General features: G+C 49.4%; 1 protein-coding gene across 4 annotated transcripts in view; it reads right to left on the bottom strand.

Annotated features, from left to right (window-relative positions):
- tdrd5 (tudor domain containing 5) overlaps positions 1-14183 on the bottom strand; it is a 28973-nt gene extending 14790 nt beyond the window's left edge. Inside the window, exons 1-13 of one of the 4 annotated variants that reach the window (XM_031822465.1) lie at positions 14106-14183; positions 12956-13185; positions 11915-12394; positions 11584-11792; positions 11187-11270; positions 10883-10939; positions 10537-10711; positions 10038-10207; positions 9590-9810; positions 9054-9263; positions 7690-7756; positions 6767-6967; positions 6474-6650 (exon numbers count right to left, since the gene is read on the bottom strand). In XM_031822465.1, coding sequence (XP_031678325.1) covers positions 6474-6650; positions 6767-6967; positions 7690-7756; positions 9054-9263; positions 9590-9810; positions 10038-10207; positions 10537-10711; positions 10883-10939; positions 11187-11270; positions 11584-11792; positions 11915-12394; positions 12956-13185; positions 14106-14116 — 2292 coding nt within the window. In that variant the 5' untranslated portion in view covers positions 14117-14183. Of the gene's footprint in view, positions 1-6473; positions 6651-6766; positions 6968-7689; positions 7757-9053; positions 9264-9589; positions 9811-10037; positions 10208-10536; positions 10712-10882; positions 10940-11186; positions 11271-11583; positions 11793-11914; positions 12395-12955; positions 13194-13426; positions 13898-14105 lie in introns of those variants that run through there. The other 3 variants (XM_031822467.1, XM_031822466.1, XM_031822468.1) reach the window with 3 other exon arrangements.
- Positions 14184-14414: the final 231 nt, after the last annotated feature.

Genomic DNA, 14414 nt, shown 5'->3' with positions numbered 1-14414 from the left:
CATCCCCCAGCACCTCCGCTCCGACGCCCATGAAGCTGGGAGGTGCTGCGCTTAGGGCGACCGGAGGAGGGGCCATTCCCTGCACCATCTGTGGCCGCAGAGGGCACACTGCTGGTCGGTGCTGGGGAGGTTCCTCAGGGAGTCGAGGCAGCAGGCAGGGCACTATCGTGTCACCCCGGGTGAGTCGGCACCAGGCTCACCCAGAGCCCCCTGTTGATCACATGTATGTGTTTATTACATTTCCTGAGTTTTCCCCGCATTCCCAGCATAAGGCGCTCGTAGATTCAGGCGCAGCTGGGAATTTTATTGACCGTTCTTTTGCTCATAGTTTAGGGATCCCCCTTGTTCCTGTGGATATACCCTTCCCTGTGCATGCCCTAGAAAGTCGACCATTAGGGTCAGGGCTGATTAGGGAGGCGACCGCTCCACTAAGCATGGTTACGCAGGAGGGTCACAAGGAGAGAATCAGTCTCTTCCTTATTGATTCTTCTGCGTTTCCCATGGTGCTGGGCATACCCTGGTTGGCCTGTCATGACCCCACTATTTCGTGAAAACATAAGGCTCTCAAGGGGTGGTCACGAGAGTGGTCTCCGTCGGTGCGACTACGGTGGAAAGTCCAGACCAGGTCTCCACCGTGCGCTTCCCCTCAGAATATGCCGATTTGGCTCTCGCCTTCTGCGGCTTCTGCTCTCGCCTTCTGCGGCGACTCAATTACCACCCCATCGCCGGTGGGATTGTGCGATAAATCTCCTGGTAGACGCAGCACTTCCCAGGAGTCATGTGTATCCTCTGTCACAGGAGGAGATGGTGACTAGGGAAACATATGTCTCCGAATCCCTGGGGCAGGGATACAGTTGGCCCTCCACTTCACCTGCCTCCTCAAGTTTCTTTTTTTGTGAAGAAGGATGGAGGTCTGCGCCCGTGTATTAACTATCGAGGTATCAATCAGATCACAGTGAGGTACAGCTACCCGCTGCCTCTCATCGCCAGTGCGATCAAGTCAATGCACGGGGCGCGCTTCTCCACAAAATTGGATCTCATGAGCGCATACAACCTGGTGCATATCCGGGAGGGGGACGAGTGGAAGACGGCATTTAGTACCACCTCAGGGCTCTATGAGTACCCCGTCATGCCGTACGGGTCTTCTATTCCTTTGTTGAAGAGATTTTCTGGGACCTGCACAGGAACCTGCAGGGTGTAGTGGTGTATATCGACAACATTCTGATATACTCCGCTGCACGCGCCGAGCATGTGTCCCTGCTGCGCAGGGTGCTTGGTCGACTGTTGGAGCATGACCTGTACGTCAAGGTTGAGAAATGTCTGTTCTTCCAACACTCAGTCTCCTTCCTAGGGTACCGCATTTCCACTTCAGGGATGGAGATCGAGTGTGACTGCATTTCAGCCGTGTGTAATTGGTCGAGTCCCACCACGGTAAAGGAAGTGCAGCGGTTTCTAGGGTTTGCAAACTACTACCGGAGGTTTATCCGGGGTTTTGGTCAGGTAGCGGCTCCCATTACCTCAGTGCTGAAGGGGGGACCGGTGCGACTGCAGTGGTCAGCTGGGGCAGACAGGGCTTTTGGTCACCTGAAGGCTCTGTTTACCTTGGCTCCCGTGCTGGCTCATCCGGATCCCTCTTTGGCGTGTATAGTGGAGGTGGACGCATCCGAGGCTGGGATAGGGGCCATGCTCTCTCAGCTCTCGGGCACGCCACCAAAGCGAAACTATGATGTGGGGGACCGAGAGCGGTTGGCTGTTGTCAAGGCTCTGAAGGCATGGAGACATAGGCTTGAGGGGGCTAAACACCCTTATCTCATCTGGAATGACCACTGAAATCTGGAATACATCCGAGCGGCGAGGAGACTGAATCCTCGCCAGGCAAGGTGGGGCATGTTCTTTATACGTTTTGTTTTCACTCTGTCCTACAGATCAGGTTACCAGAACGCTAAGGCAGACGCACTTTCCCGGATGTATGACACAGAGGAGCGGTCCATGGATCACACTCCCATACCTCCGGCCTCTTACCTGGTGGCACCGGTGGTGTGGAGCTGGACGCGGACATTGAGCAGATGTTACGCACAGAGCACACTCTTCCCCCCCGCCCCCAGTGTCCAGCTGGGCGCATGTACATTCCGTCTGCTGCCCACGACCGTTTGATCTATTGGGCCCACACGTCACCTTCCTCTGGTCATCCTGGCATCGGTCGGACGGTGCGTTGCCTTAATGGGAAGTACTGGTAGTCCACCTTCGCCAAGGACGTGAGGGTTTATGTTTCCTCCTGCTCGGTGTGCGCCCAGTGCAAGGCTCCCAGGCACCTGCCCAGAGGGAAGTTACAAACCCTACCTGTTTTGTGACCACACTTGCGGCCGTGGTCGCACCTGTCGGTGGACTTCTTGACGGATCTTCCTCCCTCACATGGCAACAACACGATCCTGGTCGTTGTGGATCGGCTTTCTAAGTCCTGTCGTCTCCTCCCTTTGCCCGGTCTCCCTACGGCCCTACAGGCTGCGGAGGCCCTGTTCACTCACATCTTCCGGCACTACGGGGTGCCTGAGGACAGAGTCTGTGATCAGGGTCCCCAGTTCACGTCCAGGTCCACTCTGAGGTGCGGGAGGTCTAAGGTGCGGGAGGTCCCTCCACCCCCTCTGGACATCGAGGAGGCCCCGGCGTATGCTGTTAGAGCCATCCTGGGCTCGAGGCGTCGGGCGAGGGGCCTTCATTACCTCGTGGAGGGGTACGGTCCAGAGGAGATGCTGAGTGCCGGTGGAGGACGTCTTGGACCTTTCGTTGCGGCGGGAGTTCCACCGTCTCCATTCTGATCGCCCTGCGCCTCGTCCCTAGGTCTGTGTCGGTGCGTTGCTGGAGTCAGGGGGGGGGGGGGGGGGGGGGGAATACTGTCACGACTTCCTTCTTCCCTCTCCTTGTTCGGGCGGCCTTCTAGCCATCGCTGATCCACATTTCATTTTCCATTTGTTTCGCCTTTGTCTTACACACCTGGTTTCAATCCCGAAATTACTTGATCATTATTTCACCCTGTGTTCCCCCATGTTTGTTTGTGAGTAATTGTTTATTGTATTGTGGTCCGTATTTGTGGGCTTGTGGCCTTTGTGGCAATACACAACGTGTATTGTGATATACACTGCTCAAAAAAATAAAGGGAACACTAAAATAACACATCCTAGATCTGAATGAATGAAATATTCTTATTAAATTATTATTATTAAACTTTTTTCTTTACATAGTTGAATGTGCTGACAACAAAATCACAAAAATGATCAATGGAAATCAAATTTATCAACCCATGGAGGTCTGGATTTGGAGTCACACTCAAAATGAAAGTGGAAAACCACACTACAGGTTGATCCAACTTTAATGTAAATTCCATAAAACAAGTCAAAATAAGGCTCAGTAGTGTGTGTGGCCTCCACATGCCTGTATAACCTCCCTACAACGCCTGGGGATCTCCTCCCAGACCTGGACTAAAGCATCCGCCAACTCCTGGACAGTCTGTGGTGCAACGTGGCGTTGGTGGATGGAGCGAGACATGATGTCCCAGATGTGCTCAATTGGATTCAGGTCTGGGGAACGGGCGGGACAGTCCATAGCATCAATGCCTTCCTCTTGCAGGAACTGCTAACACACTCCAGCCACATGAGGTCTAGCATTGTCTTGCATTAGGAGGAACCCAGGGCCAACTGCACCAGCATATGGTCTCACAAGGGGTCTGAGGATCTCATCTCGGTACCTAATGGCTGTCAGGCTACCTTTGGCGAGCACATGGAGGGCTGTGCGGCCCCCCCAAAGAAATGCCACCCCACACCATGACTGACCCACCGCCAAACAGGTAATTCTGGAGGATGTTGCAGGCAGCAGAACGTTCTCCACGGCATCTCCAGACTGTCACATGTGCTCAGTGTGAACCTGCTTTCATCTGTGAAGAGCACAGGATGCCAGTGGCGAATTTGCCAATCTTGGTGTTCTCTGGCAAATGAAAAACGTCCTGCACGGTGTTGGGCTGTAAGCACAACCCCCACCTGTGGACATTGGGCCCTCATATCACCTTCATGGAGTCTGTTTCTGACCGTTTGAGCAGACACATGCACATTTGTGGCCTGCTGGAGGTCATTTTGCAGGTCTCTGGCAGTGCTCCTCCTGCTTCTCCTTGCACAAAGGCGGAGGTAGCGGTCCTGCTACTACTACTACTACTACTAACGCTGGGGCTGCTGCTACTAACGCTGGGGCTGCTACTACTACTGCTGCTACTAACACTGGAGCTGCTACTACTACTGCTGCTACTAACACTGGAGCTGCTACTACTACTGCTGCTACTAACACTGGAGCTGCTACTACTACTGCTGCTACTAACACTGGAGCTGCTACTACTACTGCTGCTACTAACACTGGAGCTGCTACTACTACTACTGCTGCTACTAACACTGGAGCTGCTACTACTACTACTGCTGCTACTAACACTGGAGCTGCTACTACTACTACTGCTGCTACTAACACTGGAGCTGCTACTACTACTGCTGCTACTAACACTGGAGCTGCTACTACTACTGCTGCTACTAACACTGGAGCTGCTACTACTACTGCTGCTACTAACACTGGAGCTGCTACTACTACTGCTACTAACACTGGAGCTGCTGCTACTACTGCTGCTACTAACACTGGAGCTGCTACTACTGCTGCTACTAACACTGGAGCTGCTATTACTGCTGCTACTAACACTGGAGCTGCTACTACTGCTGCTACTAACACTGGAGCTGCTACTACTACTGCTGCTACTAACACTGGAGCTGCTACTACTGCTGCTACTAACACTGGAGCTGCTACTACTACTGCTGCTACTAACACTGGAGCTGCTACTACTGCTGCTGCTACTAACGCTGGGGCTGCTGCTACTAATACTGCTGCTACTAACACTGGAGCTGCTACTACTGCTGCTACTAACACTGGAGCTGCTACTACTACTACTAACGCTGGGGCTGCTGCTACTACTACTGCTGCTACTAACACTGGAGCTGCTACTACTACTGCTGCTGCTACTAACACTGGAGCTGCTACTACTGCTGCTACTAACGCTGGGGCTGCTACTACTACTGCTGCTGCTACTAACGCTGGGGCTGCTACTACTACTACTACTGCTGGAGCTGCTACTACTACTGCTGCTACTAACACGGGAGCTGCTACTACTACTGCTGCTACTAACACGGGAGCTGCTACTACTACTGCTGCTACTAACACTGGAGCTGCTACTACTGCTGCTACTAACACTGGAGCTGCTACTACTGCTGCTACTAACGCTGGGGCTGCTACTACTACTGCTGCTACTAACACTGGAGCTGCTACTACTGCTGCTACTAACGCTGGAGCTGCTACTACTACTAATGCTGGGGCTGCTGCTACTACTACTGCTGCTACTAACTCTGGGGCTGCTACTACTGCTGCTACTAACACTGGAGCTGCTACTACTGCTGCTGCTACTAACACTGGAGCTGCTACTACTGCTGCTGCTAACGCTGGAGCTGCTACTACTACTAATGCTGGGGCTGCTACTACTACTACTACTACTACTAACGCTGGGGCTGCTACTACTACTGCTGCTACTAACGCTGGGGCTGCTACTACTAACGCTGGGGCTGCTACTATTACTGCTGCTACTAACGCTGGGGCTGCTACTACTACTGCTGCTACTAATACTGGGGCTGCTACTAACGCTGGGGCTGCTACTACTACTGCTGCTACTAACGCTGGGGCTGCTACTACTACTGCTGCTACTAACGCTGGGGCTGCTACTACTACTGCTGCTACTAACGCTGGGGCTGCTACTACTCCTGCTACTACTACTGCTCCTGCTACTACTACTGCTGCTACTAATGCTGGGGCTGCTACTAATACTGCTGCTACTAACACTGGGGCTGCTACTACTACTGCTGCTACTAACGCTGGGGCTGCTACTACTACTGCTGCTACTAACACTGGGGCTGCTACTACTACTGCTACTACTAACACTGGAGCTGCTACTACTACTACTGCTACTAACGCTGGGGCTGCTGCTACTACTGCTGCTACTAACGCTGGGGCTGCTACTACTACTAACGCTGGGGTTTGCTGCTACTACTGCTGCTACTAACGCTGGGGCTGCTGCTACTACTGCTGCTACTAACGCTGGGACTGCTACTACTACTACTAACGCTGGGGCTGCTGCTACTAATACTACTACTAACGCTGGGGCTGCTACTACTACTACTACTAACGCTGGGGCTGCTGCTACTACTGCTGCTACTAACGCTGGGGCTGCTGCTACTACTACTACTGCTACTAACGCTGGGACTGCTCTGCCAGGCCTTCTGTAGTCTGATAAGGGCTGTTATGTGGACAGTGTTAGTGGAGGAGAGAATGGTATAGTGAGAGAGAGACAGGGTATCGTCTCTGTGTGTGAATATGCGTGCATGTGAGAGGGTATTCTGTACCGTGTGAGTGGGGCAAGGGGAGCTCTTGGACAGGGGTTGGGTGGTGTTGTGCTGGAAAGTGATGGTGGTGGCTTCGTGGCAAGGCTCCAGGGTGGGGTCCTCGTCCTCTATTTCCATTCCCTCGCCGAACACGCCTTCGCCCAGATAGAGGCTCACTGGGTTGAACTGGTTACACAACTGAGAGGACAGATGGGATGAAGAGAAGGTTATGGGAGATTGCATTGGATCATTGAATAACTAAATGGGAAATGCCTTGACATTTGATAGGTTTGTATGTTCAGCACGTGACTGACCGCTGCGCTGACGGTGGGTGCGCAGCAGAGCCCATGGCCCTGGGCCTGCAGGGCGCTGTGGATGTACACATCCTCCTCGGTGTGTGTGTCGCACAGAAAGAGCTGCAGGAAGTCGGCGTGGTAGCCATGCAGGGCTGCCACCAGGGTACGGTCACAACATAGCTTCTGGAAGGAGGTCTTGGCGTTGGCACTCCAGCTGCCCTGGGAGGAGAAACACACGGTGGGTTTCAGTACTTCTCAGACCAGAGACTGTATGTATTAAGAGGGCGGGTTTCATCTACTTCTCAGACCAGAGACTGTATGTATTAAGAGGGCAGGTTTCAGTTCTTCTCAGACCAGAGACTATGTATTAAGAGGGCAGGTTTCAGTTCTTCTCAGACCAGAGACTATGTATTAAGAGGGCGGGTTTCAGTTCTTCTCAGACCAGAGACTATGATTAAGAGGGCGGGTTTCAGTTCTTCTCAGACCAGAGACTGCATGTATTAAGAGGGCAGGTCTCAGTACTTCTCAGACCAGAGACTGTATGTATTAAGAGGGCAGGTTTCAGTACTTCTCAGACCAGAGACTGTATGAATTAAGAGGGCAGGTTTCAGTACTTCTCAGACCAGAGACTGCATGTATTAAGAGGGCAGGTTTCAGTACTTCTCAGACCAGAGACTGTATGAATTAAGAGGGCAGTTTCAGTACTTCTCAGACCAGAGACTGTATGTATTAAGAGGGCGGGTTTCAGTACTTCTCAGACCAGAGACTGTATGTATTAAGCCTCTCAGAGAAGTAGTACTGATATAGGATTTGTTTGATATTATATGGACAGCGGGGTGGGGGATCTGATCCTAAATCAGTAATCATACTCGAGACACTTAATTCATAAATCTGGGTCCACGGAAGGTAGATTGTGTAAACAGTAGCGTAGAAGGTCTTACACCGAAAGGCTTGATTCCAGCCAGCGATGATGGGACTGCTTGTGCTGGGAGCTCTGAGTAACAAGACCTGAGGGGGATAGACAAAACTCTCTGTTACCACCTTGCACAGAGTAAGGCATTGATCAACACATGGTGACATCAGATACTAGGGATACAAACAGTCACTTCCAATACCTTTCCTTCTCAGTTCTACAGCTGATGATTAGTGGGCAAAAGAAAGGAAAACATTGTCTTCATCCCAAATGACACCCTATTCCTTTTTCAGTGCACTCACTACCTATCCAGTCCTCTCAGATCTAGACAAGATCTTAGACAAGTACCTAAGGAGTAGGGGTCTAGGGTTCTGGACATGACCACAGGCTACGTCCCAAATTACACACTACCTATCCAGTCCTTTCAGATCTATGCCACGGGCAAGGTGGAAAGGGGTTGGTTGTGGACAGGAGATTTGTCCCAAATGGCTGGTCAATAGTAGTGTACGATATACAGGGTTCATACACATTTTGACAAATGGAATTTCATGACTTTTAACCAAACAACCAAATACGTATTATGCCTTTTGAAATCATTCGCTGATTCAATATATCAAAGATTAAATGGCAATGGTAGGCTACAAATCTTTATATTCAACCAAACCAAAAATGGACTTGAGGAAATGTAACTTCGCTATGCATCTTAGCGAACTTAGAATAAGTGTTTACTTAGCAGGCTGACAAGCATCTATTGAGTTGCAATGTCCCCTACATTGGATGTCCAAATCAACTGGAAGTATCTACAAAACTAGTTTTGAAGCCATATAATCCAAAAGAACGGCTAGATATATTTTTTTCAAAAATGACTGTTTGCGATTCACATGATTCGATTCACCGCAATTGACCCGAATCCCAACTAATACAACGGCGTGAATTGTTTGTTTCGTCAAAAAGGTTAACTTTCTATGTCCTTGTTCGCAATTGTCGTTGGAAAGTTTTTTGGAACATGCCGAAAAAAATGAATATACGCTAATAATAGGTTAACAGTTACCGAGCAGGTACAAGATATGTTTTGAATTGGCTACCAAGTTATTAGTCTGTTCTCCATCATATTCTAAAGGCCTACCTGCTGCTGCAATGTCCGACTGTCCCTCTAACATAGACGCACTAAAGATCCTGGCTGATATGATAATGTGCCTAAATAAATTACATTAACAGACATTTTGAAATTAATTACCATTACTTTTTCAAAACGTTTCAGATTTGATCAATTCCCAAAACTTTTCCAGGACTGGAAAACATCATTTTAAAATTGTATGACTTTTCCAGGATTTTCATGACCTTACAAACCCTGTATATAGGAAATATGGTGTCATTTGGTCACAGTCCTACTTGAGGAAGTTGAGGCTGCTCCTCTGGACAGTGGTGAGGTCTCCAAAGTCCACGTAGTAGACCTCTGCATGGGTGTTGTTGAGGACACGGTGAACCACCACGCGGTAGAACCAGATGCCCTGGGGCGCCACGCAGCACACCTGGCCTGTACGCACGTAGCGCTCCGGTAGACGGTAACGCTCCAACACCTCGGGACAGGTGTAGCAGCTCCTGGAGGGAGGGAGGGAGGGAGGGAGGGAGGGAGGGAGGGAGGGAGGGAGGGAGGGAGGGGAAAGAGAAGGTGGGATAGAGGGAGGACAAGAGAGCACCACCACATAGCATTCAGTTTCTTACACCCCTAGTCTCTACTCTCATGTGCATTGACCTAAAAACACATGAGCTAGTTGAGGGTAACACAGTGGACGACTACTAGATATGAACAGTTACTACACATTCATACCAACTAAGCCAATTGGACTACATGTCAAATCCCAGCCACTGAGGCAGGGAAGCCTCTCCTCCCTATCCCTCCAGTCCAGCAGAGGGCTGTTGTTCACCTCATCTCAATCATCATGTTCTCCAGGGCGCGGGCCTCTTGGCTCTCATCAAAGCGGATGTAGAAGTTCGAGGGAGACTCCACATGCTCCACCAGCACGGCCACCAGCTCCCGAGGGCCCCTGCACGTGGGGGCCCTCAGCCTCTGGCCCCGCATGGCGTCCGGGGGAATCACCGCCCCACGCCGACAACGCACCGGCAACGAGCCGTACATATCCACCATCTGAGGGAAGCAGCCATAAACAGAATATGTGTGCACACTCTTATGCATGTGAACAAGTATACATAAACACATTATACAGATATGGACCATAGTGAAGACAGATTTTCCTGTCTGTTAAACTGCAGCAATGGGTGCAGGCTTACATTTGTGCCCAGCACGTACACACTAAATGTATTTTATCAGGACTTTGAGCGTTGTGACCTTCCTTTCCCCAGGCTCCAGCTCACCTGGTAGAAGGTCTTGGTGGTGATGCGGAGCTCCAGGTCTTCCTCCAAGTTGGGCTTGGTCTCGCCTCCCTCTCCCTCCCAGGGAGACTCCTCACAGCTGAAATAGTAGCCTGTACCTGACGGGTTCAGAGCCTTGACACCCTCAACGGGGCCTTCGGGCTCCGCCGTTCCTACCACACAAATAATACCAAAGTGACATATTGAATGAGATCAGTCATGACACACTTAGACCCAAAAATACCTGTTTTGTTGAATCTTAAATGGGCAGCAAAAGTTATACTTTTTGGTGATAACAATGAGTTAGTAATCAATCAAAATGTGATTGTCCTGAACCATCAAATTGCTAGGAATAAAGTGGATAGGTGTTGTGTGTGAACCAGATATTTCCCTCTAACCACTGATCTAAGGTCAGATATTTGTTTACCCCCCTGATGGTTCATTTGAGGATTGGTAATGGTGTAATCTGATCCTAGGTTAAAGCCAGAGGAGTGTAGCAGACCTGGTTGTTGAGGCGTTGTGTGTCCAGGGGCATTCTGGATGTCCATGACCACCCAGTGGTTGCCCTCGTCGCCCGCCATGGGCCGCAGGTAGAGCGTGTCGCTCAGGGCACCCACCATCTCCGTGGTACTCAGGAAGCCACTCTGGACCACAGGCAGCTCCTCCCCAAACACCCTCTGGGGTCAACCGTGGGTCATAAGGGCAACAAAGGTCAGAGCAACATACAAGACACTAACAAGAAATACTTGGTGATTTAAAAAAACTAAAAAATTATTAGTCTTCATTCGGCATTGGCTAGTATGTAGGCATTCCAAAGGAAATGTATTTGATTTGTCAGTATAAAATACCTTGAATTCTGCAGGGAGATCGTGGACGGACAGTCCCTCACTGTTTTGGGCTACAACCTATATGGATGGTTCGTCGTGTTAGAATCTCTACTGTCATTAGATGGATTTGGTATTTAGGTGAAGACAGCATGTGTCCCAAATGGCACCCTATTCCTTATATAGTGCCCTGGTCAATAGTAGTGTACTATATGAACCCGGGTAAAATTGGCCCTGGTCAATAGTAGTGTACTACATGTGCCCTGGTCAATAGTAGTGTACTATAAAGGGAATAGGGTGCTCATTGGGATGCAACCAGTGGACTGACCTGGCGAAGCTTGGCCTTTAGTTCTGGACTGACAGTGCCCGCTTCCCCGTTCTCCAGAATACGCTGCCTAAGCTCCTCCTCCAGCTGCAGATGCCAATCAACACAAGCAAAACATGACAAAGAGGAGGGGCTACAAGGCATTTGTTCTACTTTACACTACTGCTATTCAGAAGCACATTCGATTCCCTTCTCTAAAAATCAGGACTTTTGCCCTCTAAAGCTTCAGCAAAAGCACAGACCCAATATACAGCACAGTAACTTGGTTGTAAGCCTGATGTTGGCAGATCTGAATGTTACGTTGGCAGGCTTTGCACCCAATCAAAAACCAGATCACGGGGGAAACTATTTTTACGTGGCTGAACACACACCACAGAGCTACAGACAGCAGTATACACACCTTGATGACACACTTCTGAAACAGTTGTCCGTCCTGCGTGGGTTCAGGTTCAGGCTGTGGTGTTGTGTAATCCATTGGCAGAGAGCCCTGGTCCCCCTCTGGGCTGTTAAGGACTGCAGCCTCAGGGAGTGGCGCTGGTACCACAAGATTCTGAGTATTGGAGACTGGATTCGGAGTACTGGAATCCGTGGTGTGTTTTTCTACTGGGACTGGATATATAAAACAGATTAAAAAAATGTATCAATGTGTACTGTACATGAGCAGCAATCAATTAAATTCAACACTATATGCTTGAAATGGAGTTATAGCTTTCACTGTGGGACCAACCAACCTGAGTTTGTCTGGGTCATCTGCCTTACGATAGGAACAGTTTTGAAGGTCTGCTTCAATGGGAATAACGGCTTTATGGGTCCAGTCCTCCGTGATGCCACCACTGCCCCCCTGAGGGACAGCTGGGAGCCCATCCTGCTTTGTGTCACTGCCACCAGGTCGGCGGCCGCCGCCAGCATCTCGGCGATGGAATAGAAGCCGTAGTTGTTGACACGTAAAGGGAAGCCGAAGCGGCGGACGAAGGCTGTCTCCAGCTCCGATAAACCCACGGCCCCATGGGAGAGCAGCTGGTGGAGCTGGGCCCGGAGTTGAGCCGGCAGGGCCGGGGGTGCACGGCCACGCCGCGGCAGAACCATGGGGTTGTGATTCTGGTAGCGTGGGGAGAAGAAGCCCACACCGCCACGCTGAGCAGGGGTCTTCTTGGCACTGCGCTGCTTGGCCACCAACTCCACTATGCCTCTGGTGGTGTCATCAGCCACTGCTGCAGAATGGGGAAAAAAAGATGCACTGGTGAAAAAATATACTCTTCTTCTCCCCCCCCCCCAAGGCAGGAGGGCCCACAGGCTCTGGGGACCCCCCGCCCCCCACCAAAAAAATCAACAAATAATGTTGGTTGGGGCCCCCTGGAGGTCACCCCCCTTCCCAGATAGCATATGAACAGAACAGGTCATATGCCATGGCAAAAATGTTTAGAATTACAGAACATTTGCTGTAAAATATTTTCGCTCAGCCTCAATGCAAAAAGGCCTTGCTCAGACCTTGCGGAAAACTACCTTGAAACTACGGTATGCCACTGGAGTGATGAGTTGATACGCTGGAGTTTAATTGATATCTGTGTTCTGATATATTCTTCCTCTCCTGATACTGTGTATACTATACTCAAGCACGAGGCAAAATGTAACTCTTGTCAACAAATATGAAAACTATAGCATGCTGTGTGCCAAAACAATTTTGCCTATAATGTCACGTGTTAAAGACAAAACAAACTTGCTTTGACATAACAGTCAGCAAATCAACAGTGGGACAAGTACTCAGTACTTACCCTTCAGCACTATGCTGCCATCTCCCAGATAGAGGATATGCACCACGTCGGGCATCTCGCGGATCATGTCCAGCACGTTGCGGAAGCCAAGGATCCTCAGGGGCATGGGGTGGCCCAGCATGTTGATGTAGTCTCTCTTCAACTGATCTGGGGTCAGGCCCTGCTTGGCTGAGATGAGCAGGGAGCGCACATCCTTCTTCAGGCTCGAAAGCAACTGTTCCTGGGTCATTCTGCGTGACTTGACAGAGGCTACAGTTTAGCTAACTAATGCATTTTCTGAACAATAAACACTGAAATGTGCAAAGAATCCACCCCCCATTGGACCAACTAGCTAATTAGGCTAACGACTGTTACAAGCGATCACAATGTGAAACGTATTTCATCAAAGTACTGTAGGTTGCTCACAAAAAAAAGATAGACTGGCTAGCCTATTTCAACAAGCTTTCAGTTTCCATATTTTAGCTAACTTACACTAACAACTCGTGAAGACCAACCTTTCCTACAGGTCAATCAGCCTGTCAATTTATTCCACGGTACTCGTCTAAAGTCTGCAGGTGCAGATAAATTAATGGATTCAATTCGTTAACAGCATGTAGCCAACACTGTCCAAATAGCATCAATTAGCACAGCTGAAACAGGTGGTTAGAGTGTTCCATTCCACTTAGCTTTGGTGCAGGGCGTTAGTAACGTGCTGGACCAGAGATACATTCCACTTAGCTCTGGTGCAGGGCGTTAGTAACGTGCTGGACCAGAGATACATTCCACTTAGCTCTGGTGCAGGGCGTTAGTAACGTGCTGGACCAGAGATACATTCCGCTTAGCTCTGGTGCAGGGCGTTAGTAACGTGCTGGACCAGAGATACATTCCACTTAGCTCTGGTGCAGGGCGTTAGTAACGTGCTGGACCAGAGATACATTCCACTTAGCTCTGGTGCAGGGCGTTAGTAACGTGCTGGACCAGAGATACATTCCACCACACTAGCGAGACAAAATCCGAGCACGTCACGAGCCATACAGTTAGAAGATAACTACTTAAAGATTAATTTAGATTTTTTTTAAATGCATTTGGCTTATTCACACCTAGTAGTCTCAGAACACATGTTTTCTTCCAAAGCTGTGCAATATATAGGAAAATTGAATGGTTTACTCACTTAAGACACATTTTCTGGAATCACGAACACTCACGTGCAAGTATGGCGAGCAAATACAGACAAAATCACTTCCAAAATCATGATTAACCTTGTTATTGCCATGGCAAGTTGCTTTACGTTATCAAAAGTTATTACATACATCTACAAAAGTTACTACAACTATGAATACAATACAATTATTATATTAAAACAATTTATTATTTCAAAAGCTGAAACAACGGAGCCATAATTAATAGCCTAATATTAATGAACAATAATAAGACATATGAATGACGGACTATTCAATAATTTGTTCATCAAATCTAATAA

Source organism: Oncorhynchus kisutch, linkage group LG4 (assembly GCF_002021735.2).
Source record: "Oncorhynchus kisutch isolate 150728-3 linkage group LG4, Okis_V2, whole genome shotgun sequence".
In the NCBI taxonomy this organism is placed as follows: domain Eukaryota; kingdom Metazoa; phylum Chordata; class Actinopteri; order Salmoniformes; family Salmonidae; genus Oncorhynchus; species Oncorhynchus kisutch.
The sequence above is the reverse complement of the archived record's forward strand: the minus strand, read 5'-3'. Positions and strand labels throughout refer to the sequence as shown.